This window comes from Dysidea avara, chromosome 8 (genome assembly GCF_963678975.1).
Source record: "Dysidea avara chromosome 8, odDysAvar1.4, whole genome shotgun sequence".
Classification (NCBI taxonomy): Eukaryota; Metazoa; Porifera; class Demospongiae; order Dictyoceratida; family Dysideidae; genus Dysidea; species Dysidea avara.
Genome location: NC_089279.1, coordinates 34255470 through 34282622, shown reverse-complemented (window position 1 = coordinate 34282622; position 27153 = coordinate 34255470). Strand labels below are relative to the sequence as shown.

The 27153-nt window shown below is 37.6% G+C and overlaps 1 protein-coding gene across 1 annotated transcript; it reads right to left on the bottom strand.

Moving 5' to 3' along the window:
* Positions 1-1253: 1253 nt before the first annotated feature.
* Positions 1254-20247, bottom strand: LOC136263229 (uncharacterized). The gene is made up of 3 exons (XM_066057729.1): positions 19005-20247; positions 13931-14022; positions 1254-2322 (listed from the first exon to the last, which is right to left on the bottom strand). Exons 1-3 carry the CDS (start codon positions 20142-20144, stop codon positions 1437-1439), a joined length of 2118 nt encoding a protein of 705 aa, XP_065913801.1. The 5' UTR covers positions 20145-20247; the 3' UTR covers positions 1254-1436.
* Between the last annotated feature and the right edge of the window lie 6906 nt (positions 20248-27153).

Below are 27153 nucleotides of genomic sequence, written 5' to 3'. Positions count from 1 at the left end.
CATGTCATGAGCATTATAACACAAAAATAATAGCTATATAATATAATGTCCGAAGTGTGAGGCAAGTACTTTTGAGAAAACGAGCATGCAATATTGTTTCATCAGTAATTAGTATGTAACCTGGTCCATGGTGCAAAAAGAGCATTCTTGACGAATTCTATTCAGCCCACATAATAATCTCTAAAACAATTTGTGACATTTACCCCTCACACCTTCAGTCCAGCTACTTGCAAAGATGAATTTATGCAAACATTAAAATGATTATAGTGTGCAAAAATGTTTGTTGTTCCAAAATTGTACAGTATAATTGTGCATAGATTATATATTTTTAAAAAATGCATTCTTCAGACCTGCCCATGTTTTTACAATGAAAGGAAGTGCAATAATAATTAAGTGGTTCTCTGCAAGTAGAGAGTAAAAACAGAAACAGCTGTGCATTACTCTGAAATAACTGAACATGACTGAACTGTGTCATTTTGTTTATATTATTCACTTTCATATATGTGACCGGATCTGTGAAAAGGGGTCTTATAGCTTTTCCAAATTCCTAAGTTTGACCAATCATAACTCCTCTTGTTTTCAACCTATCACCTTCATATCTCACCAAGTAAATAGTGCTGTGTTAGGGGTATAACGTGAGTGAAGTAATGAGTAGCCAAGTACATGCAATTGGAAAGGCTATAATACCCCTTTTGCAGATCCGGTCCCATTATATAACCATTACTATGATGATATTTATACTCGGTTAAATGCTGTGGCATTTTGTTAGCTCAATGCTGCGACTACTTGCGACTACTGAAGCTCAACCATTTCTCAACACTTGAAAACAATGTTTAAGCCCTTATTTTTCACATCAATTGTGGCACTACCTATTTGTGGCTATTACTGAAGGTGCAGCATTTAACCAAGGAAACAATTATGGATGACGTAACACTAGTACTGTTGCATGGGTACATACTGCATCATACGGGGGGGGGGGCATGGCCCCACCACTTTTATGGGACAATGTTTGCAAGAAAAGATTGAGATACTGTAATAGAACAGTCAAGATCTATAGATACTCTAATAGAGCAGTCACAGTATTCAGAGAAGCAGTGTAGCAAACTACTTAGCTACGTATGTGTAGTTATATAGTTGGTGGAGGGCAGCTATTGTCAGCAGGCGATTGCCCCCCCTTTTTTTTCGTCTTCAGCTTACAGCTGGCCTGGCCCCCTCACTCTTGGCCTGCTCCACCGCCCCTGTACTGCATGATGTACTGCAGTGCGTATCATAATTTTATCATTTATACATACATATGCTATTTTAATTTGTCTGCCAACCCTAAAAGTGTGTTGCTAGTATCATTGATACATATGCACAGCTATATGTATATCATGTCCTGTACTGAAAAATAGTAGTACTAGTTATCACACTAAATTAAGCCTATATACTGAATGTTAATTGTCATGTAAAATAATATACTGAAATCTCTTGTTCCTATACTCAGCAATATAGATAACTCCCTCTTTGTCAACAGCAATTCCACAAATATAATTGAAATGACCTTTGGATTTTCCCTTTCTCCCAAGAGTGTTCATTAAGAAGCGATTGTAAGTAGAACATTGAGGAGGGCTAAACACACAGAGTTGATCATTCTTGTAATCTGCAACAAGCATATAATCATCTGGTGTAAATGCTATAGGCCATGGAGCATTGCTGTTAATTTTGCCAAGGAAGCCATGATCGCCATAAGCTGCAAATATGTTTATACAGTCACTCTTATAATCAGTTACATATACAAGATCTCTGCTGTCAACTGCAATGTAAGCTGCATAGGAAAACTGTCCTGGACCAGATCCTTTAGAGCCAAATGACCCACAGAATATGTTGTCGTTAGCTGTATCAAAAGCTTGTACTCTGTAATTACTGCAGTCAATGACATACAGTATCTTTTTGCTATTGAAAGCCAATCCAAATGGACAATTAAATTGACCATCTTTTTCTCCTTTAGAAGAGCCAATAGTATGCTGGTACAACCCATCCAATTGGAATAATTTTACAACATGGTTGGACCAGTCGCTGACTGCAATGATGTTGTCACCTACTGCTATGTCATGTGGCTTTGAAATTTTTCCTTCATCTTTCAATGCGAATATTTTAGTCAGTGCAAGTTCTTTTCTTTTTTTTTCAAACATAACTACCAGTAAATTTGAATAATCCAATAAGGCAACTTCACTGTTGGGACCTGTGCTAATGCCAAAAGGATCTTTGATTTCTTGCCTTGTAACCACTTGGTAACTACCTTCTTCAAGTTCAGCAAAGTTGCGCAGCCACATTGTTGGCCTATAAAGACAATTTCTTCACATCACTAACATTTTATACTATACACAGCACATAGGCTAATATGTACCTCTCCACTATTATTAACTCTTGTTAATGCACTAAACAGTCTAAAATATAGTAAGGTGATTTCCCACTAAATTTAGCAATCATAATACTAGTAACATCCATTACAATGAATTCATTGAATTGGTAGTACTCTGTAAACTACTGAAGTGTACTCTGGACATTACAACATCCCAATATGGACACAATCGCCACCACTGGTGTCCATATCATGTATTGGGACATTTGGGTGTCTTGTGGACACTTCAATGGACTTTCAGTATTTACAGTGGAGTAGGTATATTTACCTTCAAGTAAACATGAAGTTAAGTTTCAATACAGTACAAAAACAGCCTTTACTCATTGAATGAAGGCTTATTTCCTGTAGCTCAAAACCTGTTTGTTCACATGGGTATTGGACAAGCATATCTACATGCAGACACATGGAATTAGCCAAACCTATTTCAGGAAACTAGGCGCGCACCCACAGCCATCCTTTGGCTGGCTGTGGGCGCACGCCTGGTCTGACTATGCAGTACTTTCAGACTAACTAAAATTATGAGCATGTACTCTCGTAAACTTGAGAGATCCACAACGAAATATTCATCTAATTTTCTTTGTAAAAGTTCAATTCGTTAACTCTAAAAGATGTATATAGCCAGTGCCAAAACAGACAATTTGATGGTTTATTATTATGAAAAGTGTGTGGAAATAATAGTACACATTCATAATAATTATTATGTACGTAGCACAAGTAACACCAGAGGTGACCATAATAATTTTTATGCAGCCTGACAATTGTCAGACCATAGGATGATTTGGTCAGCCAAGTAGAACAAATGTCCTGACATGACCAGAGTCGCTAAAAAGGAAATGATTATGTATATTGTTCTAAAATGGAACTGTATACTCGAGCTCTCTAGGGGGGTCTGGGGGCATTCCTTCCCTGAAAAATTTAATGCTCAGATAAGCCATTTAATTTTAGTAAAAGTTTACTGAAAATCTTACTGAGAAAGTAAAGTGTAAGTGATGGAAGGTTCAAGAATAGAATATCATTTTTAATTCTTTGCAGGTCATTATTGTTGCAGCATAAGCATTTTCACAAATTTGCAATTATACATTTATGCTAATGATATTTCACTATATAGTAATGCAAATGTTTATTTGCTTTGAATGATACTTTTATTAGTGACTCTCTTTTATAACATATACAGATTAAACTTTAAAGCCTGTATGCAATGGAGGCATTTGTGACAATTCGCACTATATATAGTGAAAATATCACATTTACGGTAAATATTATTATATTATGTGAACTTCAACACTTTAATAATTTATCACTATTATTATATGTGAACACACTTTATGAACTGAAGATAATACAAACATAATTATAATGTCAAAAACAAACGCTGTGTCATTCTGAGTCTGACTCGGACTGATTGTCACTATTTGGTAGAGACTCAGACACAATTTCATCTCGGGACCAAAGTCAAACCAGTTGTCCCATTGCTCTAAAGCCAGATCCTCAGAGTCGCAGTTGCTGTCAGTGTCTTCGCTGCTTTCAACTAGAGCTGTTGTACTTGCTGAGCTTGTGGTAGCTTTATTTAAGTCTTTTCTTTTCTTGTACTTCTTTCTTGGCTTCTGTAGAACACGGCGTGTAGTTGAAGAGTCCTTCCACCATAAATCTACAGATGAATCTGAAGAAAAACTACTAAGAGGTGGCCCTTCTGTTTTTATCTCTAACAAATCTTCTAAAGTATCTGAGTTAAGGCTAGTTCTTTTCTCAGTTTTAATAACTTTCAAAATCGAAAAAGGTCTTTCAACTTTTGCAGTTGAGAAAGGCAAACTGAACAAAAGATTACAGATGTGCAGCAGATTTTGCCAGCTACTTGAATCTGGCGAAGTGTGGAGCCTATATTAGACCTTCTGATAGTTTTCTTTCTTGATGTTCAAGTATTTCCTTGAGTACTGCACAGCCTCTTCAACTTCATCAAGAATGAAACAAAGTTCTACACCTTTAGCTTCTAGCGGTAGGCGAAAAAACTCTGCAATTGTATTCACAGATGATTTGATTTCATCTAAACATTTATCTTCGTCACAGTGGTCTTCATCATTGCCAGATGCTGTGAGCTTAGAACAGCCATGGGGCTGCCAATTTTGTGTATCCAGCAGTTGCAGGATGGCTCTTAATAAACCAATGTCTGACCATTCTAAAGGACTTCTTAACTTCTCATCTAACCTGTTTAAGTCAGCTAACGCTTGATCCTTACAGCTTTTCACAGTAGAATCAGTGTATTTCTTCAGACAAACTCCTTGATATGTTTTGCTGCCATCTTCATCAACAATTTTGCTGCAAACAACCTTAACAGTAGGCCACTGGAGTGGATCTTGTAAACTGAGCTTTTTAAGTGACTGATGAGATTTAAGAACATGACGGAGACCATGTACAATATTAAGATTATCACCTTGAAGGCTGAGGCTGAGAAATGATGGAGACTGCAGAATGTCAGTGTAAAAAGCACAACCCATCAGTATTCTTCCATCCCTCCATTTAAGTAAGTACCCTTTCAACTTCTGTCGATCTGTACTTTTGATTGTTTTGTCTTCGATTAGAGCTGTGAGGTGATTAAGGTAAGCACCATAACGATTAATAACTCGTAGTAACGCATTTCTTTTATGAGATATCCATCGGCTACCTTGACTTCTCACAGGTAAGTTTCCACCATGTGATAGTTCAAACACTTCTTTCAAGTCCCCAACAATGTCATTTAATTCCCTACATTTCTTGGGAGACCTCTCATAAAGGTAGTACAACTTCATTAACATGTCTTCAATGTCTTTAAACAGCTGGGTACACAGTGAATCCTTGCATGCTAATTCCAAGTAATGAGCAAAACACCATGACCAAAATAGCCATGGTAAAGCACGCTGTAGCTTTCCCTTCATTCCATTCTGATCAGATATGTTAACAGTTGCATCATCCGTGCCCCCACCAATTAGAACAGGGTGGCCTTCAACATCAAGGACCTTACTGCTGCTGAGAATATCAGTAATGCCCATCACTTTCAATCCTTCTCCAAGACATTTAATCAGGCCATCAGCATCAGCTTTCACTGGTTCAACTACTCTTAAGAACCTTGTAAATATCTTACTTCCTCTACATTTTCGTCAACACTACAGTACCGGATCACTATGACTTCATTCTCCACTTTCCCCTTGTCAGTTGAACCGTCCATCAAAAAACTGAAAAATTTTGTACTGGACAGCATTTGGTGAAATTCCTGTCTTTGACTTTCTGCAATAAAGTATGCAAAACTGCGAGCTGATTCTCTGGTATTATAAGAAAATCCTAGCCGAACTCCGTGTCGCTCAAGAAGGTCATGGATAGCTGGGTATTTGGTAAATGGTAAGTTTTCTTTTGCCATAAGATAGGTTATGTCAAACTTTTTCTTAATTCTTTCTCTCGTCGCAGGATCTATGGAGGGATTGTGAAGACAACGCGCAATAGTGCTGTAGCTAGCAACAGGCTCGCTAGCGTTCTTTGCTTGCTCTCGACGAAGTAGTGCTATGGCGGCTTTGTGTTGCTCGCTGGAGGCGTGATCCACTACATTACTAGTTTTGTGGTTAGTAGAACCGTCGATCCAGGCTCTCGAAAAGTTTTTCTTGCTGTCAATTCTCCTTTCATACTTGCGGCATACTTCACACCATAGCGTCGACACAAGGGACTTGTCTGAGCAGTCCACAGTACAGCGAAGCCATTACATCGCCTGAAACTCACGTTCATTAACTTTCTGCCACTTGCTAAAAGTTTCTTTTGAAACCTGCCTCTTGATTTTCTTGGACTTTGATTCGTCAGCAGCAGCGGATCACTTTGACGCCATGCGTAGTTTACCGCACTACGTAATTATGCATACGAAATTTTTATCCTGCCTTAATGTCCGGATAAACACTGAAATGGGTGACCATTACCAATTTTGCCCAGATTTTTGCCGATGGCTGACCGTTATAATCACCTCTGAACACAATACTGTAGTATATACTGCATGTGCTAGTCCACATGCAGTTGTGCACCCAGTACTAAGTGCTGAGGTTCACACTTTGTCACAAAAAAATATTGCCCAGAAACCAGCCTCACAATACCTTCATGGTGCCTTGGCAGTATTGGTTAGGTGTAACCAAGCCCCAAAGTGCCTTCGTATGACGTGAAACATTTCCATTAGATTACTACAATTTTTAATATACATATATATGTTTTATAGTTATAACACGCTTATGACTAAAATATATGCACGATTCACGAGAGCGCGCATATTTAGTCATATCCCAAGTAATCGTGTTATAACTGTTATATTCTACATCCCAGTAGATGAAAACGATTATGGAGATGGAAATCAATAGAAATTCTTGATGGATCAAACGTTTTACACTTTTAGAGGTGCCACGCCCACACAGTCGCGATTAGTGAGTTATCCACGAAGGAGACAAGAGTTCATCGAAACTTGTTCCAGTTCCTGAGGTGAATAATTGTTGGTTGATTTAGGCGCTTATTATTAGAGACTTGTTTACCGTTTAGATAAGGATTTCGCGGAATGTGTGAAGTTACACCATATATGGTAAGCGTAGCCACAAAGCATGGTATATCAGTTATATACCACAGTTTGACGTGGTATATTAGTTATATACCACAGTGCGGCGCTTTTGATCTCAACCACAGGTGTGGTATATGTTATAGTTATATCCCGGTACGAGGGTGATATCATTGTTATTACACGAGTCCGAGGCGGAGCCGAGGACGAGTGTAATAACAATGATATCATCCGAGTATACGGGATATAACTGTTTTATATCCCAGTGCGCGGGAGTGCGCAGAAGTTTACGGATAGTAAATTAAGTTCCGGTTTGAGTTCCTGTCACTGTGCTCAAGATTTCGTCCGAATTGTGTGGAGATTCTACTTCGTAGCCACAAGAGAGACCTTACATACTGCCTACAAAACTGTAGCGAAGGGCGGTGTTATGAAGCAGCGGTTCCAGGTACGATTCGCCTTTGTCAGAAATTGGTATAGTGGTGTCGCGTGGTGTGCAAGAGAAAAATAAAGACCAACAAGTGGCTACCATAGTCCAAGATAGAACGATGAAGCTAGAGGAAGTTAGTTCTTCACCATAGTGACCGTTGGGAGTGATTGCTGAAGCAAAAATCGTCACATACTATTCTTGACATTTGTTAAACTATCGTATTGGTAACTTGTAGTGTTATTGTGTAAAGGATTAACAGTAAGATTTAGGTAGTTTTAAGTGCTGTATTGGTGTGTTTTGTATCAATATTTCCTTATTTGGCTCTTTGTTCCATCAGTAAACAATGCCATTCGCGGTTATTATGATGTCACGAAAGAGACTGAGTGGCTCCGTAACAGGGTGATAACTAATATATCGTACAGTAGCAGCGCCGCTCTGTCTAGCTGTATGGTAGTTATAACCCAGCGCGGCGCTTTGATACTCCCACGCACTGGGGTTTAAATATATATATACCACTTTCACACCTCACTTCAAAGGGAAGAGAAGGTATACAAGTGGTATAATAGCACTACTATTAGTGCTCAGGAATGCATTAATGAGAAATGGAGGGAGCGATATAACTTGTATATACTACCTCCTACTCTCATTAATGTATTCCAAGCATTCTCAGAAATCATTCGATTTCTTTGATGAAACTGTATGATCTCCTCTGCTTTAATATAGTGACACTTCACAGGATTGATAGTGGGTTTTAGTTTTGTAAAGTGAGTAAAAGCATAGATCATGGACTTGGGGAAGAAGATAGTTCATTGTTTTACTGAATGAAGAAGGTCACAGGTTAGTTTATATTGATCATGTTGCATTCAATAGTTATGTGGCGATGTCCAGACACTGGGAGTAGTGCTTAATTGATTTGGCTATTAGTGTTAATTGTATTCACTACTTTAGTTTATTCATGGCTCGTAAAAGTAAGTACTTTAGTGCACTTGAATCGTCTTTATGTTGCTGTTTTGACACCTGGCACGATGTCACACACACGTGTAGTGACTGGGCGTGGCACTTAATAGGCTAGGCCATTGTTCAGCTCATATTTGGGCTTCCTGTGTTTAATTGTGTACCCACAATCGAAGCGATCTGCATGCTCATGACGATACACTTACGTCTGGCCTCCAGCAGCGCCTTGTCATTGCTCCTACGATGTTGTCCACAATCGAAATTCACATGGTCCCATATAAATACACTTGAAAAGCATTCCTGTAGTTTCCATGCACACTTGCAGGTGAGTCACCCAAGTGAAATATATTAATCGTAACATGGGCTCTTGTGATTTGCCTGAAATATATGCACTCGCACTCGGGCTGGGCTTGATTGTTTTGCTGTTCAACATTACCAACAGGTGCCTTTTGGCATACTGCAGTACCTACAATGGACTTGCCTGTGTTCTTCTTTGTGTTCCATATATATTTGCTGACAGAGCAAGGTGTTAATTCATGTGATGGCTTCCCTATGATTGTAACAGGAATTGTCCAAGTTTTCTGTTGTGAATGGATTAATAACAAAGCCACGGGTCCTTCTTGTAGTATTCTCCATTTGTAATGCTGTGTAACAGGCTAAAAACGAACCACTTTGCTATTTCAGTAATTGATAGTTGGGGCACGCATTCAATATGCCTATCATCATTCTTTCTTCTAATGCAGGTTTGCCAATCATAATAATGTTACAAAAGATAAGCAAGCAAGTACAAGAAATTTTAAGTTTGACTAGGGATCAAAGAAATAAAAAGAAATAGTGAAACAAGGGAGATCCACCTACACCTGAAGATATACTAGGGATTTATTTCCTAGGTGTAGACTGACGTACGGATTAAATGTCCGCTAGTATAGCTTCAAGTATAGGCGATCTCCCTTGTTTCACTCTTTTATCCCTAATTGAAATTAAAATTCCTTGTACTTGTGCTCATAAAATTGAATATTATGGTTTTGAGTAGTGCCCAAAAAATTGCCCATCTGCGGCATCTGGAAATGATATGATACCATCCATACATAGCTTATTACAAAATTAGTGACATATTCACAGCACATAAATTGGAAAATGTTTCGCTGACAACACATTCATAGGAGGTTGGAAGCGTAATACTGTAGGGCAAATTATTTTCGAGGATAAAAACTTTTGAGGATTTCACGGATAATTTGTAAACCACAAAAATAAATAGCCTCGAAATTTTGTTCTGTTCAAACCTCGGTTAAAACTGCTGCGGCGCCAAACTTTTTGTTGTGTAGGTGGTGGTGAAATGGCTTTGTGGAAGTGCTTTGAGTGAAAGGTCAAGACTCCTTTTCCATCACCTAAGGTAGCTACTGCTGCTCATGGTTGCTTGCTCCAGTTTGCTGATGACACCTGTTTGATTTGTTCTGGTGACTCTGCTGATGCTGTTGCTAAGATGCTTAAGGATGATCTATGCGACTTGTCACAATGGATTACCATCAGTAAAACGAAGCTTAACCTTAAAAATCTAGTGTGATGTGGTTCGGTATTAAGCAACCTTCCGTTCCCCAACCTCCAATTCTACATGATGGTACTCCTCTAACTGTCGTTGATAAACAGAAATATTTAGGAGTAACTTTTGACAGCAGGCTAGCTTGGTCCTCACATATTTCAAAGATTTGTGGGAGCATGTCATATTATCTGATGTTAATCAACTCTCATGTTAAGTATTTACCTTCCACCATAGTGAAGATGTTGATAGAATCCTTAGTTTTTTCACAATACACTTATGCCTTACATGTGTGGGGACCTACTATTAGCAAGGACTCTATGTCTCTGTTGCAACGTATGCAAAATAGAGCTGTACATATGACTTGTGGTTTGCGGAAGTATGACCATGTGTCACAGGATAGAGCAAATCTTGGATGGCTTCCCATGTCTGAGTTTGTAAAGTACCGAACTATTCTCACCATGTTTGGTCAACACTATCTTGGTGAAGGTATCTTACTTCAGCCACCAATAGACTTTGGTCGTAAACATTCCTACAGAACTATAGATGTTCACCTTGGTTTGCAGACATTTTTTGATTCAAAAAAAACTTTAGTCAGTGCTTCTTTCGGGATCAGGCTACAGTGTGGTAGAATTCACTGCCACCTAATTTATTTGATGACATTGCTAATTTTCATGATGGTCTGCTCAAGTACTTACATGACTTGTCTTGAATTGTTTGTTCTTTTGTAATTTAATACGGTTGTAATAGTTATTTACGTATGTTTGTTGAATGTAGTTTTGTTTGTTGTGTACTATGTATTGTGTATTATGTGTACTCCAGTACGGAAGAACGGCCTTGCCGAGTACTGTGAGTTTAAATAATAAATCAATCAATCAATCTGCTCAAATGCAACGTCGATCGTCTCGTGTGATTGTTTTGCTAATTAGTTAAAGGGCGGGGCATCCATTTCATTCTTGAGTATTCTTACCAAATGAAATGGGATGGTTCCACGTCCTTTAATTAGCGACTTAAAAAATTTAGCCAGTTTTAAAAATCACTTTCTGATCACTGCATCATGGACTCCTGCTTATAGCTTATAGGGGTCCATACGTAGACGTAGCTAACTGAAACTACTATATCGTAATAATAATAATAGTAGTTTTAGTTAGCAGCTTGTAAAAGTGGTGCCCTCGGATCACAGACGAGTAGCTAGCTACAAAAATTGATCACACATCTCGGGAAAGTATTCGGCATGCACTACGTGCGTTGATCAAACAATTTTTAAATTTCGTTGTTTGCCTGTAACCTCAAAATTTTTTGTTTTAAGCAAAAATTTGAGAATCCATTAAATTTTATATCCCCAAATATAATACACCCTGCGGTAGGCGCTAGGAAATTTTTTGTGTTAATTGCATTTTTGAGATTGTAAAGTGGGGTATAGCATTGAAGGAGGCAGCAACATTGAATGGTGGCCGAGATACTTATTTCTATCCTTCTTGGTGGTGGCCAATTGTTGTTATTGTTCGTCTGGAGGTTTCTAGTCTTGTGTGATCCTTGACTAGGGCGCACACCACTATAGTCTTAGTGAAGTACGCTGCATAGGATGACTTCTTGGGTGCTTATTCATACTGTTTTCTCAAGTGGGACTCTTCTCTCTGTTTCTAGCTCATCAACAATGACATTTACTGCATCTGTGGCCTGGCACAAGACCTCGCATGATTTATACGTATACCAAGTTGAAAAAAAACTTAACCTATTCAGTGAGGCTTAACAGGGTTTATTGTGCCAATGCCATGTACTTGACATATTTCATCAATCAGGCACCCAAGGAAGTCCAGTATGCTTTTCAATGCAAAACTATTGAGCTCACGTGCACGCTTCCAACCTCCTCTGCAACACATTGAAAAATTCATGGTGATAGGTCAACTATAAAAATTTACATGGGCTGCAGTGTATTCTGCAAACTGAAGTAATGAGGTATACTTGAAACAGATGCTTAGGCTCTTGCAATGCTTGAGACATCATTTAGCCACTTTGAGGTACAAGTAATGACTCTGCTCTACCATACAGGATTACATGTGTATTCTTTGCATTGAGTGAGTGTTCTTATATAAATGTAGCTACCTATGAAGCCTAAAAATCAATAGTAAGTTTACAGTTAACTACAGATGCAAACATTGTTATTTACGGCCTCAAGCTGTTGGAAAGCCATGCATGTACCACTCTAACAAGTTACCTCAACTACAGAGTACTAGTACACTACATGTGTATAATATAGTGCATGTGTAATCTTTTCACAATTTATAAGGTTGAGCATTAACAGCTGTATGTACCTTGTAAATAGTCACCCTTGAGTCAGTAAAGCTCATGCATATCAATTTCACAAAAAGCTACCACATGTATGCAACTAATTAAAAACAGTCATCATACTTCATTGTGGCATGCCATAAAACAACAAAAGTGTTTGTTGGCATGACTTTACGTTTGGTGAATTGGCATGTGAAGAAGGATGGCTGACAAAAGTTTGGCAAATTTACCATGCAGCCAATCAATGTAGAACAAAAACACAATACTATAAAATACCTAATTGGCAAATAAAGTTTGGTAAATTTCCTTTGCTTTGCCAAATTCATACTTTTGCCATGCCAAATTTGCATCATTTACAGTATGCATGTTGTATGTATGTGTAAGGCTGTCAAAGACATTGCTGGCTAAGAGCTCAATCAAGGTGCCTGAAGGTGCCTATACTCTTTATTTTCACAACACAGACATTGCTATGAGTAGGAGCTTACTCTATGCACTTTCTGAAATACAAATTCTTGCAAAAACTACAAATTTAGTCTGTGAATCCAGCTAGATCAAGGCACACGGTAGTATATCGTGCAGCCAAGGAAGCTGGCACACTACACCATGGGTATACTGACAGGAAGAAAGAAAACAGCTTTTTCATTCATGCATAGCTCCATGACTCCTTCTTCAAAGCACACCATTTTTTGTACTATAGCTAGCACGCTGTCTGCCAGGTAGGGTAGGCTAAACAGAAAAATTGATTAAATTTGCACCACCCACTTGCTTGTGATATATGGACGTTCAAATTTTCAATTTTTTCTTCTTAAGTCGTAGGGGGTCATTCAATTCTTTTCGCACACTTTGCAAAAACTGTTATAAAATGTAAATGTGCACCTTGATTGCTGCAAACGTTGGCACAAATGAAGAGCATAAAAGGTATTAAGTTTGCTATGAATCTCATAAATATCCATGGCGTTATGAATGTTTATTCCCATAAAAAAGATCACTCTTTTATCATGGATACAGGGTAAATTGAGTATGGGAATAATTTGAAATTAGTCTGCACATAGACTGATCATTGTAGTAGTGCCTTTTGATAGTTTGAAAACAATGTAGTTACAGGTACAAAGTTAATAAAGCAAAAACCAAACAAGTGTAATCATGGGATCGAGATACTCTAATAGAGCAGTCACCACAAGGTTAAAAAATGTTGAAAAAAAACTTACTGGGGTTCAAACCAGGGACTTCCATACCATCCTTAACCACTGCTACTTTGGTTATTTACGACACTTACTTTATAAGTTTTAAATCTGCTTATTGGTAAATGTTATAATTTCATAGATCTACCAATGGAAATTTTAGGTTGTTCTGGAACATTCTATATTAAAAATCCTTAAAAAAAATGTATGTTCTATTAGAATATTAACAAATAATTGAAATAAAATATGCAATACAATACATTTACAAGTCTGTCTTCAGTAATCATTATTGTGTGTGTATAGATAACAAAAAGTGTGAGTAAAAACAAACCCGAAAGTCAGCCATCACATCTTTTTCGCTCAAGCACTTTTGATAGCTTGGTTGTTTTGTTTTGTGTGAATTTTACTTCTTTTTGTACTTATAAGGCCCCAATAACACAGCCTATAATCAAAGGAAATTACCTACATATTTGTTCATCTGTGTTTATCTACATGTAGAGAAGTATGACACACTTTAATGCAATGCAAATCTATTGTCAGCACTCACAGCATAGAATCATTATATTGCTAAACACTTTGTAGCACTTACATAATCTCGACTCCCTTTTCTTCTGTTGTTTGATCAAACTTTGGTTGATTGTCCAAAGTGGAAGGTGAGTTGTCATTCCATTTTGTCTCTTTCTGCATTAATGCAATAGCCATGTAACTATTATACATTACAGTACAGTACTCTACGTATATTAGGGATTAAGCACAGTATATCACAAAAAAAATTGACCAGAAACCAGCATCACAATAGTGATCCACAATACTTCCAATAAATTGCTATAAATTTTTCATTTAGTGGAATTTTCTGCTGATTGACTGACTGACTAACTTAATGCCTTCAGACAAGTGTAACTTAATTGACAATGGCTAAGGCTACAGGTTTGGTTTTTTCACTGCCAAACATTATTTTAGCTTGACAGGTGCACACATTATTGAATGGTAAGCACTCCTCTGTGTCCATTCGTTGATACCGCAAGGTGTTGATTTGCAGTAGTGCATCATGGCTTCCCTGTGGCTGTGCTGACTAGCTGTCACGTTCATTCTCAGTACTTTTCATAGTGACTGGATTGGTGCTCCTTGTACTGTTCTTCATTTTTAACACTGATGAGCATAGCTGAAAATGAACTGCATCTTTCTTCACCATGGTTTTTGGGGGACGCACATTTTTTTATAGCTTGGCTGATTTAAAAGCATGTTGCCAAAAGTTAGTTTCCTCTGTCCTTTACTGCACCTTGGCAGCATTGGTTAGGCATGACCAAGCCAAATATGCCCTCAGAGAGACCTGAAACTCATTCAATAAATCACTACAGAGTATATTTCACAGAATTCTAATGACTAATTGACTTACTAAGTGATGTTTTCAAACAACAGCAACAAAGCTAATGCCATAATTTGAAATAATTAGAATTTTACATTCTAGCAGGGTGATATCAAAAGTACTTAGACAAAGGAGATCTCTACAAATTTTATCACTACTTTGTCCAATATTAATATGTGGCATTACAACTACAGTAGCATGGCTAAAGTAGGAATAACATTTCACTTCAGGTGATGATTACTAAACACTTAATGATCCCTATTAAGACCATCCACATTCAGTGCAGTTGTAGCCTCATTTTCACTTCAGTTATAGAGTAACAGGAACAGAAATACAGTAACTGTTGTGTTGTTGTATACACGGTGGTTTTAGAAATGTGAATCTTGTGCTATTACATTGGTATGAGTTATAATTAAATCACAAGAGCATTAAAATGCTAACTACCATGCAGCTAGACAGAGTGGCTCTGCTATTGTGCAATCACCCAGCTTATTACCCTGTGGTCGAGCCAGTAAGACTGGTTCGTGACATCATAACAACCACAAATTGTATTGTTTACCCTAATATGTGACCCAGTCTGGGAAAACTGGTCTTATTGACTATTTATAAATACTGGTTTTAAGTATTTAGTGTGTTGTAGCTCGCCAATGCTTGAAGTTTTGTGTACCAAATTTTCACATGTTTTATACCTATACCAATTCCTTACCTTCCAGAGCATCCACTGTGCAAGTAGCTAACAACTAAGTTTAAACTGTGGTTGACTGTATTGGGAAAGCTCCAAAAGGAGAGGGAGGCAGGGGCCCAGAAGGAGGGAAAAAGGCTGTTTAAAAATTGAAACGGAAGGCATATGGATGAATCAGGCCAAGTTATGGGCCATTCAGGTCTCAAAACGAGCTAAAATTAAAGGAAATTCACAGTAGAGGTCTTTATTCAATACCAAGGAGTTGTACAGCCACATACAGCCATCCCCAGGCTGACCAGAGCTCCATTAAGGCCCCACACCACTTGTACAGATTGCTACTGGGCTTGGGAAAAGCAGCCAGCAAAAGCAGACCATTCAAGTCTAGCTGATTTTGATTGTGAAATTAGATAGTTTATTCATGTAGCTTTGTGTTCTTGGTGAAAAATTAAATCTGCTGACATGGGTGATAATTAAGACAGGTTTTCTCAGACTGGATCACGTATAGAAATGTTAATACAAAAATACACCAGTACAGCACTTATACTGGCTAAATCTTACAATAAAATGATTACTCTTTTACACAGTACTATTGCAATAAATTAAACAAATGTCATTTGAAAGAAATTGATTTTTCACCATACACTGCTAGGATTGATCGTCGTAGCGACTGTAAACAGACTATTTCTTAAACCTCTGGCTCCATTGCTCTATCTTGGAAGTGATCCTTGCCATATTTAGCCTTTGTACGCCCTGCGATAGCTGGAACACCAGGCAGTTGACGGATATTAAGGTAAGCTCCTGTTTGAGTTCCTTTGTAGTTCCTGATAGTCAATTAGTGTGCTCAAGATTTAGTCCGAATTTAACTTCGTAGCTACTAGATAGACACTATAATACAGGCTATAAATTGTGGCAATGGACAATGTTATAAAGCAGCAGTTTCCAGAAGTGGGATTTGCCTTTGTCTGGGGTTGGAATATGTAATAGTTGTAACATGGGTATGAGGGATTTGCCTGCAATATATGCACAAGCATGACGGCTGAAGGCCCGAGTGTGAGTGCATATTAGTGCCATGTTACAACTAATATATTCCATTTCAGTGACTCACCTGCAAGTATGAGAAACTGCTGGAATACTTCGTGAGTATAATATGGGAACATGTGAATTTTTGATTGTGGATAACATATACATAAGCAAACACTTGGTTAAATGCTTACGCACTTCCTCAAGCACTTACAAAAAGGCTTAAGCATAAGCACAAATGCTCCAATAAATGAAATGCTTCAATCACAAAATGAAGCACTATAAAAGTGCTTGATATAAGCACTTTAATTATTTGAAATTAGGTAACAATGTAAATAATTATTAGTCTAATTCCTTAAGGAGTTATTGTCACAGCGAACAAAAATTAATTGGTAAAATGTTTCATCCTTCAATCTACGTAATTCTGCCTACTTATATACTGCAGGAAGCCATAACATTAAATGAAATAAATGGCTGAAGCGACATCAAACAGTGAAAAAATCAAGCCCATAGCCTTAGCTGTTAACGAGTTACACTTGTCTGAAGGCATCAGTCACTAGAAAATTATTTTTAAAATTTCATAGCAAGCATTTTGGGTTGATCTGAAGGCTTGTTTGGTCATTTACCTAACCAATACTGCTTCATCATCGTCAGGGAATAGTGAGGCTGGTTTTTTGGTAATGTTATTTCATGGGCCACACCCAAACCTTTGTTGTCCCTACTATACAGTGCACAGTGTTCAGCAAAATTTCTAGTTTAACAGAAGGGAGACTTTATAAGCACTTTTTTACATAAAGGGCTTAAGTACCAGCACAAGCACAAATGCTTCAAAGCATTTGAAAACAAGTGCTTAAAGTGCTTATAAGTACAAGTGTTTAAGTGCTTGCCCATGCCTGCAAGAGCAACAAGGCATTGCTGAGACCAAGCGTATAAGTGTATTGACACAGCATGCAGATAGCTTCAAAGCCAAAATGCAAGCTCACAATGATGTTTTAAGTTTTAAGTGCACTAAAGTACTTTACTTTACTAGCTATGAATAATTAAAGTAGTGAACATGTTTACAGTGCTAATGGCCAATAAATTTAGTTGTGCAATATATGGGTGAGTGACAAAAATGTGAGCTCATTTAAGTGCACTAAAGTACTTACTTTACTAGCCATGAATAAACTAAAGTAGTGATATTTTTTACAACTCTAATGGCCAAATCAATTAAGTGCCACGCCCAGTGCTACCCCACATTGCTACAATGCCAAATCAATTAAGTGCCACGCCCAGTGCTACCCCACATTGCTACAATGCCAAGTAGAGGTTTTCCTCACAGCTACTATCATCGTTTCACTAATTTTTATCACTACATTATTAAATTACACTAGTTTTTAAACTTTTTTGTTAGAGCACAGCTATAAAATACACGTGTGGTTGTGACTGCTGCATATTAGAGTATCTCAATCTCACTACTCAGCTACACAATAGATTAAATTAGGGTGTGTGGTACAACATGGTACAATGCTTTGTTGCTAGATCGTTGAGGAGTGTGGCCTCAACACTATTTATTAGTACTCTGACCGCTTAAGGGGAGTGGCCCATTGCAGTTATTTTATAAGCCCAGCTTAGCAGGGACACTACAGTCTGTTAAGTGCCTTAAAAATTTTTGTGGCATCTAAATATGATGCTTCAAGAAGATATGGAAATAATGCCTTGGTATGATTTTGTGGCATGGAGAAGACCATTTAATAGAAATGGCGAAGCAGAGAAGGCAGACATTTATAAGAACCACAAAAGGCATATCTCACCTGTGAGTTTGCTGTTGTGGCATAAAATAGTGGCCATGCACTGCTTTGTTTGGCCTCTTGGCTTGCAGACCAAAATCTGAGTTTTGGTGATTTCTTTTACAATATTCAGCCATCTGTAGTGTTTTTACACTATATTTGATTTTGAATGGATCACAGTAAGACTATTCCGTAAAGGAGGTTATTGTTGTGTACAACATTTCTGTAGTGCTTAGCATTTTTAGTGGCACCTGTCATTTAAGAGGAAGCCTACTAAACAGTACTACCATACTGTTTAATATGACTGGCTGACTGATTTTTTGCAAAATTCTATCTCATATTGAATTGAACTGGGTAAAAATCAAATCTTTCTGTTCACGGAGAGTACGAAAAAATTTGTTTCATGTTTGTATACAGTAAAGGGCATGTGGATTATGGGTGTAGCCTGTTTCAAATGTGAGTTATGATTAATACACCTGTAATTGATTTGTTGTACAAATTAAATTTCTTGCTGTTGTAACTGTTTAGTGATTTAACTATTCAACACAAAAGGCAGAAACTTTGGCTATCAATAACAGAAAAGCAATAAAATGGAATTATATTAATGTGCAAAATGCCTATTTTTACATAGTTGGTCACACATATGTAGCCATATAACTCTTGATCCAAGCTCATTATTGTCACTGTAATAATAACCTAACATTTCTAGCTAATATTTTTAGTAGAAAATGTAAATCCCTAAGATACCTACAGTTAAGTACTTAATGATACCAAGTACAACTCTCACAAAACCTTTTCACATACATTACCTTATACTTTTCCCTACCTCAAGTTGAGCTTGCAAGCGTTGCTCCTTTTCTGCTAACTGAGTATATTTTATAGCTAACTGGCTGTTTGCTTCTGCTAACTGCTGACGGACTTGGATCAAATCTGACTTCAGTACATGTAACTCATGGCTGTACTGCAATATTTCTTCTTCTTTTGACTGTAAGCATGTATTTCTTTCAACTAATTCTTGTTCTTTAGTGTGCAGCTGTTCTTTATAGCTTACTACAGAATTATACAGTTCAATAATGTTGACGTTTTCAGGAGGTGAAGTATTACACATGATAGCTTTCAACTCTTTGACAACCTCTCCAACAACAGGCCTGTCATTTGGAATATCTTGTAAACACTTTTCAACCAATCTTTTAAGGGCTGGGAGTTGCTCAAACATTACAAAGTATTTTTCTCTCCTTTGTTGCTCGGTCAATAACTTCATGCTACCGGTTTCTTTGTCTTGTACCTTTGTAGCTATTGGGCAAGGCCACCGCATACTAATCAAATGGATGGTCACACAACCCAGTGAAAACACATCTATGGGGAATCCATAAACTGAATCATCAGATAGTGCCTCTGGTGGCATAAACATTTGTGTTCCTGGTGCAATGGTGTGCTTCTGAAAATCTTCTGCTATGAGTTTAGCCATTCCCAAATCAGCTATCTTAGCTACCAAGTGCCTTGTCAATAGGACATTATTTGACGAGAGATCTCGATGAGCTATGCTCCTACTGTGCAGGAACTGAAGACCCTGGCACACATCCACAAGAATGGATAGCTTGAAATTGATCGGAATATCCTTCTCTTCATATTTGTCTACCAATGCACTCAAGCTGACGTACATCAACTCCATAACTAGCCACGGTAGCCCAGCGCTAGGGGTGGGGTAGTGGATTCCGATGAACTGTACCAGGTTAGGATGAAGAAGTTGACTACTCCGGACACATTCCGCGAGGAAGTCGTGTTTGTATTTATCGCTCCCCAGAATTTTATGCATCTCCTTAGCAGCACACAGCGTCCCATTGACTTCCACTTGAAACACTGTAGCATAGGAACCTCTCCCAAGTTCTTCGGAGCTTGTCCTTACCACCTGGGACAGACGTAAACGGAGAAGTTCTTCCTCTAGTCTTTCACACGATAGCGCCATTTGTAGCTATACATAAACATAGATAGTATACCCCCGGGCACATGCAGTGTCCGAAAGCAAACAGTGGTAGTACTGCTTAGTAGGGTTCTCCCCTAAAATGAACAGCACTCCAAAATGCTGTCATTGTAATCGTAGCCATCATATCATACGTACCCTCGAACCCACTTAAAAAAAACAAAAACAAACTTATTAGTTAGCTAGCCACAAGCCACATCTAGTTAGCTAACATCAAATCTCAAACTTTGAATGCTCTACCCTAGATGAATTCTCGTATCACCTAAGTTTTGTATGATCACGTATGACTAGCGGCTGGACCCATAGATATATAATCTATGCTGGACCAAACATTTAGACAATCATATAACTTTTATTTACACTGAATGTATTGCGCTTATTATTTGGGGTTGTGCAGTTGCACCCCCCTGAGCCTTATCCTGGCTGCCTTACACAGTAATTAAATCCAAATCCAAACAAGGAAGCTATACAGAAGACCGAATATTGAATTTAAATAAATAAATTTTTAAAAAACTGCTAAAACTAAATTAATTGACTGCCTGTCTGCCTGACCACAGTTGCAGGCGACCACTGAGTTGTAAGGCTAGATCTAGAGGTTAACTGAAGCAGTGTACGGCCACTATACATTCCGGCACCACATGTAACTAATATTACACGAACTTCAGTACCCATGGCATGTGTCTGTTCTGGTTCCAATTATCTGTTCTGGTTCCAATGAGTTTCTGATCTTTGTCTTTCACCTTGGTTGCTTTCTTCTTCATACAATGAAACCATATATAGATGTTAATTTGCTGTATATTTCAATACTTTCCTTAGAGGAATGAGGAATGTAACTATTTAGATGCCACAAAACTATTTGAAGCACTCAAGCTACTGTAACAGGGAGAGATACCTGTAGTTGCACTTGTTTTGCTAGGATAAAATGATATAATTGCAGCCAGGGTTGGAGCCTTGTCTGCCTTGAGTGGGAACAAACTAAACATACATGCATATATACACAAAGCAAGACAATAGCAAACATTACACCACACGACCAACAGTCCAACAGTGAATTACATAGATATTAAAATTTAATTTGCAACGACCACATTCTTAAATGCTGCCACGCTCTTACACAATCAGAGCATGGCAACCATTCCTCTTAACAATCTAGTTGCAGCTTTAAAATGTCATTGAACCACACTCCTTAATTTATTGCATAGCTCACTCAAAATAATTATTAAACAGAGAAATCAAGACATTCTAATAAAGCAGTCACAGCCACACTTAGAGTTAACAAACTAATGGAAGTAGGGTACTAGCAATAAAGCAGTCACAGCCACACTTAGAGTTAACAAACTAATGGAAGTAGGGTACTAGCAATAAAGCAGTCACAGCCACACTTAGAATTAACAAACTAATGGAAGTAGGGTACTAGCAATAAAGCAGTCACAGCCACACTTAGAATTAACAAACTAATGGAAGTAGGGTACTAGCAATAAAGCAGTCACAGCCACACTTAGAATTAACAAACTAATGGAAGTAGGGTACTAGCAATAAAGCAGTCACAGCCACACTTAGAATTAACAAACTAATGGAAGTAGGGTACTAGCAATAAAGCAGTCACAGCCACACTTAGAATTAACAAACTAATGGAAGTAGGGTACTAGCAATAAAGCAGTCACAGCCACACTTAGAATTAACAAACTAATGGAAGTAGGGTACTAGCAATAAAAGGTAACAAGAAATACAAATGAGGAGGCATTACATGTTTATACATTGGCAATACAATTTAGGGATTTTCCCATATAGCTAGTGTAATGCTACCATCATTATATCTCTTGTTTCACTGCGTTTTATTGCAGGAGCCCTCCTTCATTTAAAAAATAAAGAAATTGCCCTAGTAGTATATTGGTACTATATATATAGTAATAATAGCTTTACAGTGCAAAGCATGGTACATCTACAGTAAAGAGGATATACATATTGCACTGATGGTCTGTGCTAGCAGCCAGAAAAAAATTGAATTACATTAATACTTAATTAAAATTAGGGGTAGGAGCGATGTTGCAGCAATTATAACAAGGGCAAAGGAAATAATGTGTGCATGAATTACTTGGATTTAAGTGTTCTGTAAAATGGTTCCACAAATGCTCATAAATTATTGATTTGGATTTCCAGAAAGCGTTCGACATGGTCAGCTACTTTTTAAATTGTGGAAAGTAGGCATATGTAGAAACTTATGGAAGTGGTTTGAAAATTATTCGACTAATTGCAGGCACTGCGTATGTATTATCAATACATTATCGGATTCTCTATATACCAGTATTATCTGGGGTGCCACAAGGAAGTATTCTGGGTTCCAATTTATGTAAACGATTTACCTGCAGTTACCAGTTCCTCTCATCCTTTTCTGTTTGCTGACGACACAAAACTATTGAAAATCATCTTTCAACCATCAGACAATTTACTTTTATAAAAGGATCTTGACTCTTTTTACAACTGGAGTATACTAAATGAGCTGTAATTTGGAATTTTCAAATGTGTGCCCCTTAGTTTTAACAACAAATTATCAACATCTTACCACATCGATTGCTATCCCATCCAAGCGAACATCATGATCTCGGAATACAAATGTCAAGTGATCTTTCATGGAATAATCACTACAATATGATCTGTTTGAAAGCTATAAACTCCTTGCATTGTTAAGAGCATTTGGCAACAATGGAGGCTAGAAGATCTCTCTATTTGGCACTTGTCTATTCTCAAATGACTTATTGTTCACAATTGTGGAACCTGTGCCTAATTAAAGAAATTATTACACTCGAGAGTACAGAGACATGCCACCAAGTATATTTTGAATAATTACACATCAGATTACAGACTACGACTACTTAAACTAAAGCTACTTCCGCTGATGTATCTTATGAACTACTTTTTTGTGAAGTCTTCTGAAATAAGCTACAGCTCACAAGTTGCTTCACAATTATTCATCAAATAACAAAATTCGTAATTTCTATTTCAATTGTCTCCCTAGACTTTGGAATGCTCTTCCCCCTATCAACACTGAACTACATTTCAATACAACCAAATTAATAATTTATGAGCATATATATATATATACCCCAATTAATAAAAACATTAGGAGGCACTGTGGTCTCTTATTCAAGCACAAATTGGTATGTTGATAGCTATATGTAGAGAGGGGTCATTCTCATAGAAGAAAGTTTTTTATGGTTAAGGTATCTAATAGATCAATCTCTAATAGAGTATTCATATAACATGTGTGTAGATTATGTTATTTGCTTCTAGCTAGTTGTTTTGTGACATGAGAAGAAAGTATGTGTTCACAAAGCTTGCAGAGTGCAGATACAACTTATTTCTAGGATAATCTCTAAGTTAGGTCCAAACCCTAGACTAAATATCTGTAGACATTGCCAAGGGTTTATGGTATGAAAAGACTTAAATATTCCATCAATGGATAAGTGAATTCTTACGGCATAGACAGATAATTCCAACAAGTGATTCTTATTGCTGCATGCTTGTTCTTTCCCAATCCCTGAATCATGAGGATACTTTTTTGGGCCTCTTGTCTTCCTTGTATACATCATTGACTTGTCAGCATAAATATGAATGCATTGTTTGCACTGAGTACTGGCTTGGTGAGTGGATTAGTGTCTCTAAGTGGTATATAGTTAGAAGCAAAAGCAAGGGATCAGCATAATTCAGAACCTAGATATTATACCTTTTCAGCTGCTTGTAACAAAGAACCAAGACAAAATTGTAGCGATGTAGCATAACTGTGTAGTAGCTGTAAAAGCATTGACTGGCAATGTTGAGCTTATACGAACTTTAAACAGGCTTGGACATTGTATGTCATACACCAAAGTCGAAGAAAATGAAACCGCTCTGTGTCTGCTTAAGATTTCTGGTGCGACAGATGAAGTTATGTTGCCTGAAAATATGCTTCCACATTTATTCACCACTCTAGCCTGGGATAACATTGATCAAATTGAAGAAACTCTTACAGGAGAAGGTACAACTCACGGAGTCAATGGCATCATTGTTCAGCCAAAGACATTTGGACCAGAGCCAAACAAACCACTGCGCCCAGCTGTTCAGAAAGACAAGAAGAGAAGTTTAACTTTAGATGAAGATCCATTGCCTGTTTATGTTCCAGATAAGCGCACAGGTCCTCCTAATCTCCAAAGTGTAGACTTGCATATTTCTGAAGTCACTAACGAAGCACACAAGAAAAACCTTGTATGGATGCTTACCAGACAAGTACATACAGAAAATCAACAAGTGATGGGATGGACAGGCTTCAATATTGCCATCAGAAAGGACCTAACAGATAGAAAGGATAAAATTGGTTACCTTCCAACTATTAATGCCTGAAATGACAACTGTACATGAAATACTGAGACAATCAGTGTTGATATGCAACAATCTTGATCTTTCTAAAATTGTGGTCGTGTTTGATCAGGCAATATATGCCAAAACTGTGGAGATAATTTGGAAACATCCAGACAAGTTCAAAGATGTGATCTTGCACATGGGAGCATTTCACATTATGTACAATCTAGTATCTATAATTGGAAAATGGTTTCAAGATAGTGGGTTCAAAGGCATCATAATAGAAGCTGGTATTGTAGTGCACGGATGTGTTGTGGGTGTTCTGGAAGATCGTCAATACAACAGAGCTGTAAGAACTCATAAATGCATGTATGAAGCTTTCCTTCGCATGGCATTCAAGGAATTTCCTGTTTGGATGGAACAGCTTCAGTTGCCACACAAAAGATGCATTGATGAGGGAGTAAAAGTTATCCAACAACTACATGAAGACCTTTCTCCAAAAATGTACAATGATGTTATGTCAGGTACACGGCTTGATCATATGCTCATTACTTTGAATTATTCTTAGATTTTCTTCAGAACAACAATGGTGATTTGTCTGCAACATTGTAAATATTACAGTTGTACCAGATGAAATCACTGCAGATCTTATGCAAGCACATAGACGTGGTAAAGATACTTATAAACAATTTAGATTGCAGCAACTTGAAGCAAACCTCCATTGAAAAGTTTTTATGACACCCTTCCCAAAATGAAACTTTAAACTTTTAGTGAGACTTACAAAATGAAGAGAGTGAGAAGTAATGGCAGGGACATTATGCTACGGGCAACCACTGGACTGTTTGGGAATATTTTGATAATGGCTCAGACTAGACAACTTGACATGAAAAATTTTTAAAGTTTTCACTAGGTCCCTTGCCATGGTCTCTTGCTACAGCTGATAGTTTGTCTAGTTAAACAGCAAAGCCCACTAGGCACCGGCCGATTATGCCAGCATAATTTAAAGCATAATAGGTGACCAAAAGCATCAAACATAATGCCAGCATAATAGGGACTAGTCTCGCGCAGCCAGACCATTATTTCTCCCCACTGCGCTTATCGATTAGATTATAAGCGCCTGCTCGAAATAGAGACTATTTCGAGCAGGCGCTTATAATCTCTAATCGATAAGCGCCGTGGGGAGAAATAGTGGTCTGGCTGCGCGAGACTAAATAGGGACGATGTTTGAAAAATTAATTAAATGCGCAATAAGCGCGCCTGAAAGAAAGCAAATATTCGCTGCCAATAGTATTATTAGTGCATTTCATATTTAAAAACATGTAATATAACTTATTAAACCGTTTCTTTGTTGGTTATTCACACTTTGCAGAAATAAGATCGAGATACTCTAATAGAGCAGTCACTTACTCTAATAGAGCAGTCAGGAAAAGCTGATATATTCTAATAAAACAGCCAGTTTTAGAGCATAATCTTGATTTTGAAAGCATAATTAATAGGCTTAATTTTTGAGCAATGTTCAAAAGCATAATAGGTAAAATTTTGGGCATAATAGGCCGGTGCCTTAAGCCCACACTATCCAGAAAATGACAAAATAATGTTCCAGCATCTGAATTCATCTCTTTGTCATCTGTTTGCATAGTTGATGGAATGGCAATTGTTCATATGGTAAAAGGAGAAAAGAAAATATTTGGTGAAATTGCATCTTTGATTTTTCTGAAAGCTGTTCATGAAGCTTCAAACAGTACTAGGCTTGACATTGTCTTTGATGTTTATAATGAAAACTCCATAAAAAATACTGAACAATATTAGCAGCAATCAGCATCTGGAAGTTTAGAATACAAGAACATTCAATCAAAACAGCTTGTAGTACAACAGAGAAAATTTCTTACTTCCACAAGTAACAAAACATCCCTCATCCAGTTTCTCACTAGTGAATGGAAGCAGCAGAAATACATTGAGAAACTTAATGGAAAATCTCTGTTTGTGACATGCAATGAAATGTGTCACTGCATAAATGCTCAAGGCTGTAAAGTAATACCAAAGCTAGAATTTAACCAAGTAGAAGCAGACACACGGATTCTGTTGCACTCAGCTCAAGCAACAATGTCTGGTTTTGAAGCAGTTGTGATTGTTTCAGACGACACAGATGTCCTTTTTTTTGTTATTGATTGCTTTCCAGAATGAAATCACTACTTCACTTTACTGGAAAAGTGGGACCCAGGCTATGGTGAAATATAGAGAAAATCACAAGAATTTTTGGAGAGTCTGTTTGCAAAGCCATTATAGGAGTCCATAGTTTTACTGGATGTGATTCAGTCAGCACTTTAGCTGGACGTGGTAAGCTGAATGCATTGAAGCTGATGATAGGAGATGCTGAGCTACAGGAAACATTTGGTGGTCTTGGAATGTACCAAGCCATACTAGAGACATTCACTTGTCACTAATATTTGTCAAAAACATCAGCAACTAAGGTTGATGATCTGTGCTATTGGCTCTTTGCAGCAAAAAAGGGTAATGTTGAACCTCATCATCTTCCACCCTGCAGTAATACTTTGAAGAAGCATATTTTCCATGCCAACTACTGATCAGACAGCAATTTGGAGACGATGTCTAGTACCAAAGCCAGAAGTACCACTGCCCAATGGGCATGGTTGGAAGC

Excerpts from the sequence above, each read along its gene's own strand:
- LOC136263229 (XM_066057729.1), bottom strand. The coding sequence starts at position 20,144 with ATGGCGCTATCGTGTGAAAGACTAGAGGAAGAACTTCTCCGTTTACGT. Across the intron at positions 14,023-19,004 it reads GCTTGCAAGCTCAACTTGAG|AAAGAGACAAAATGGAATGA; the intron begins GTAGGGAAAAGT and ends GCATTAATGCAG. Across the intron at positions 2,323-13,930 it reads GAAAAGGGAGTCGAGATTAT|GCCAACAATGTGGCTGCGCA; the intron begins GTAAGTGCTACA and ends TTGTCTTTATAG.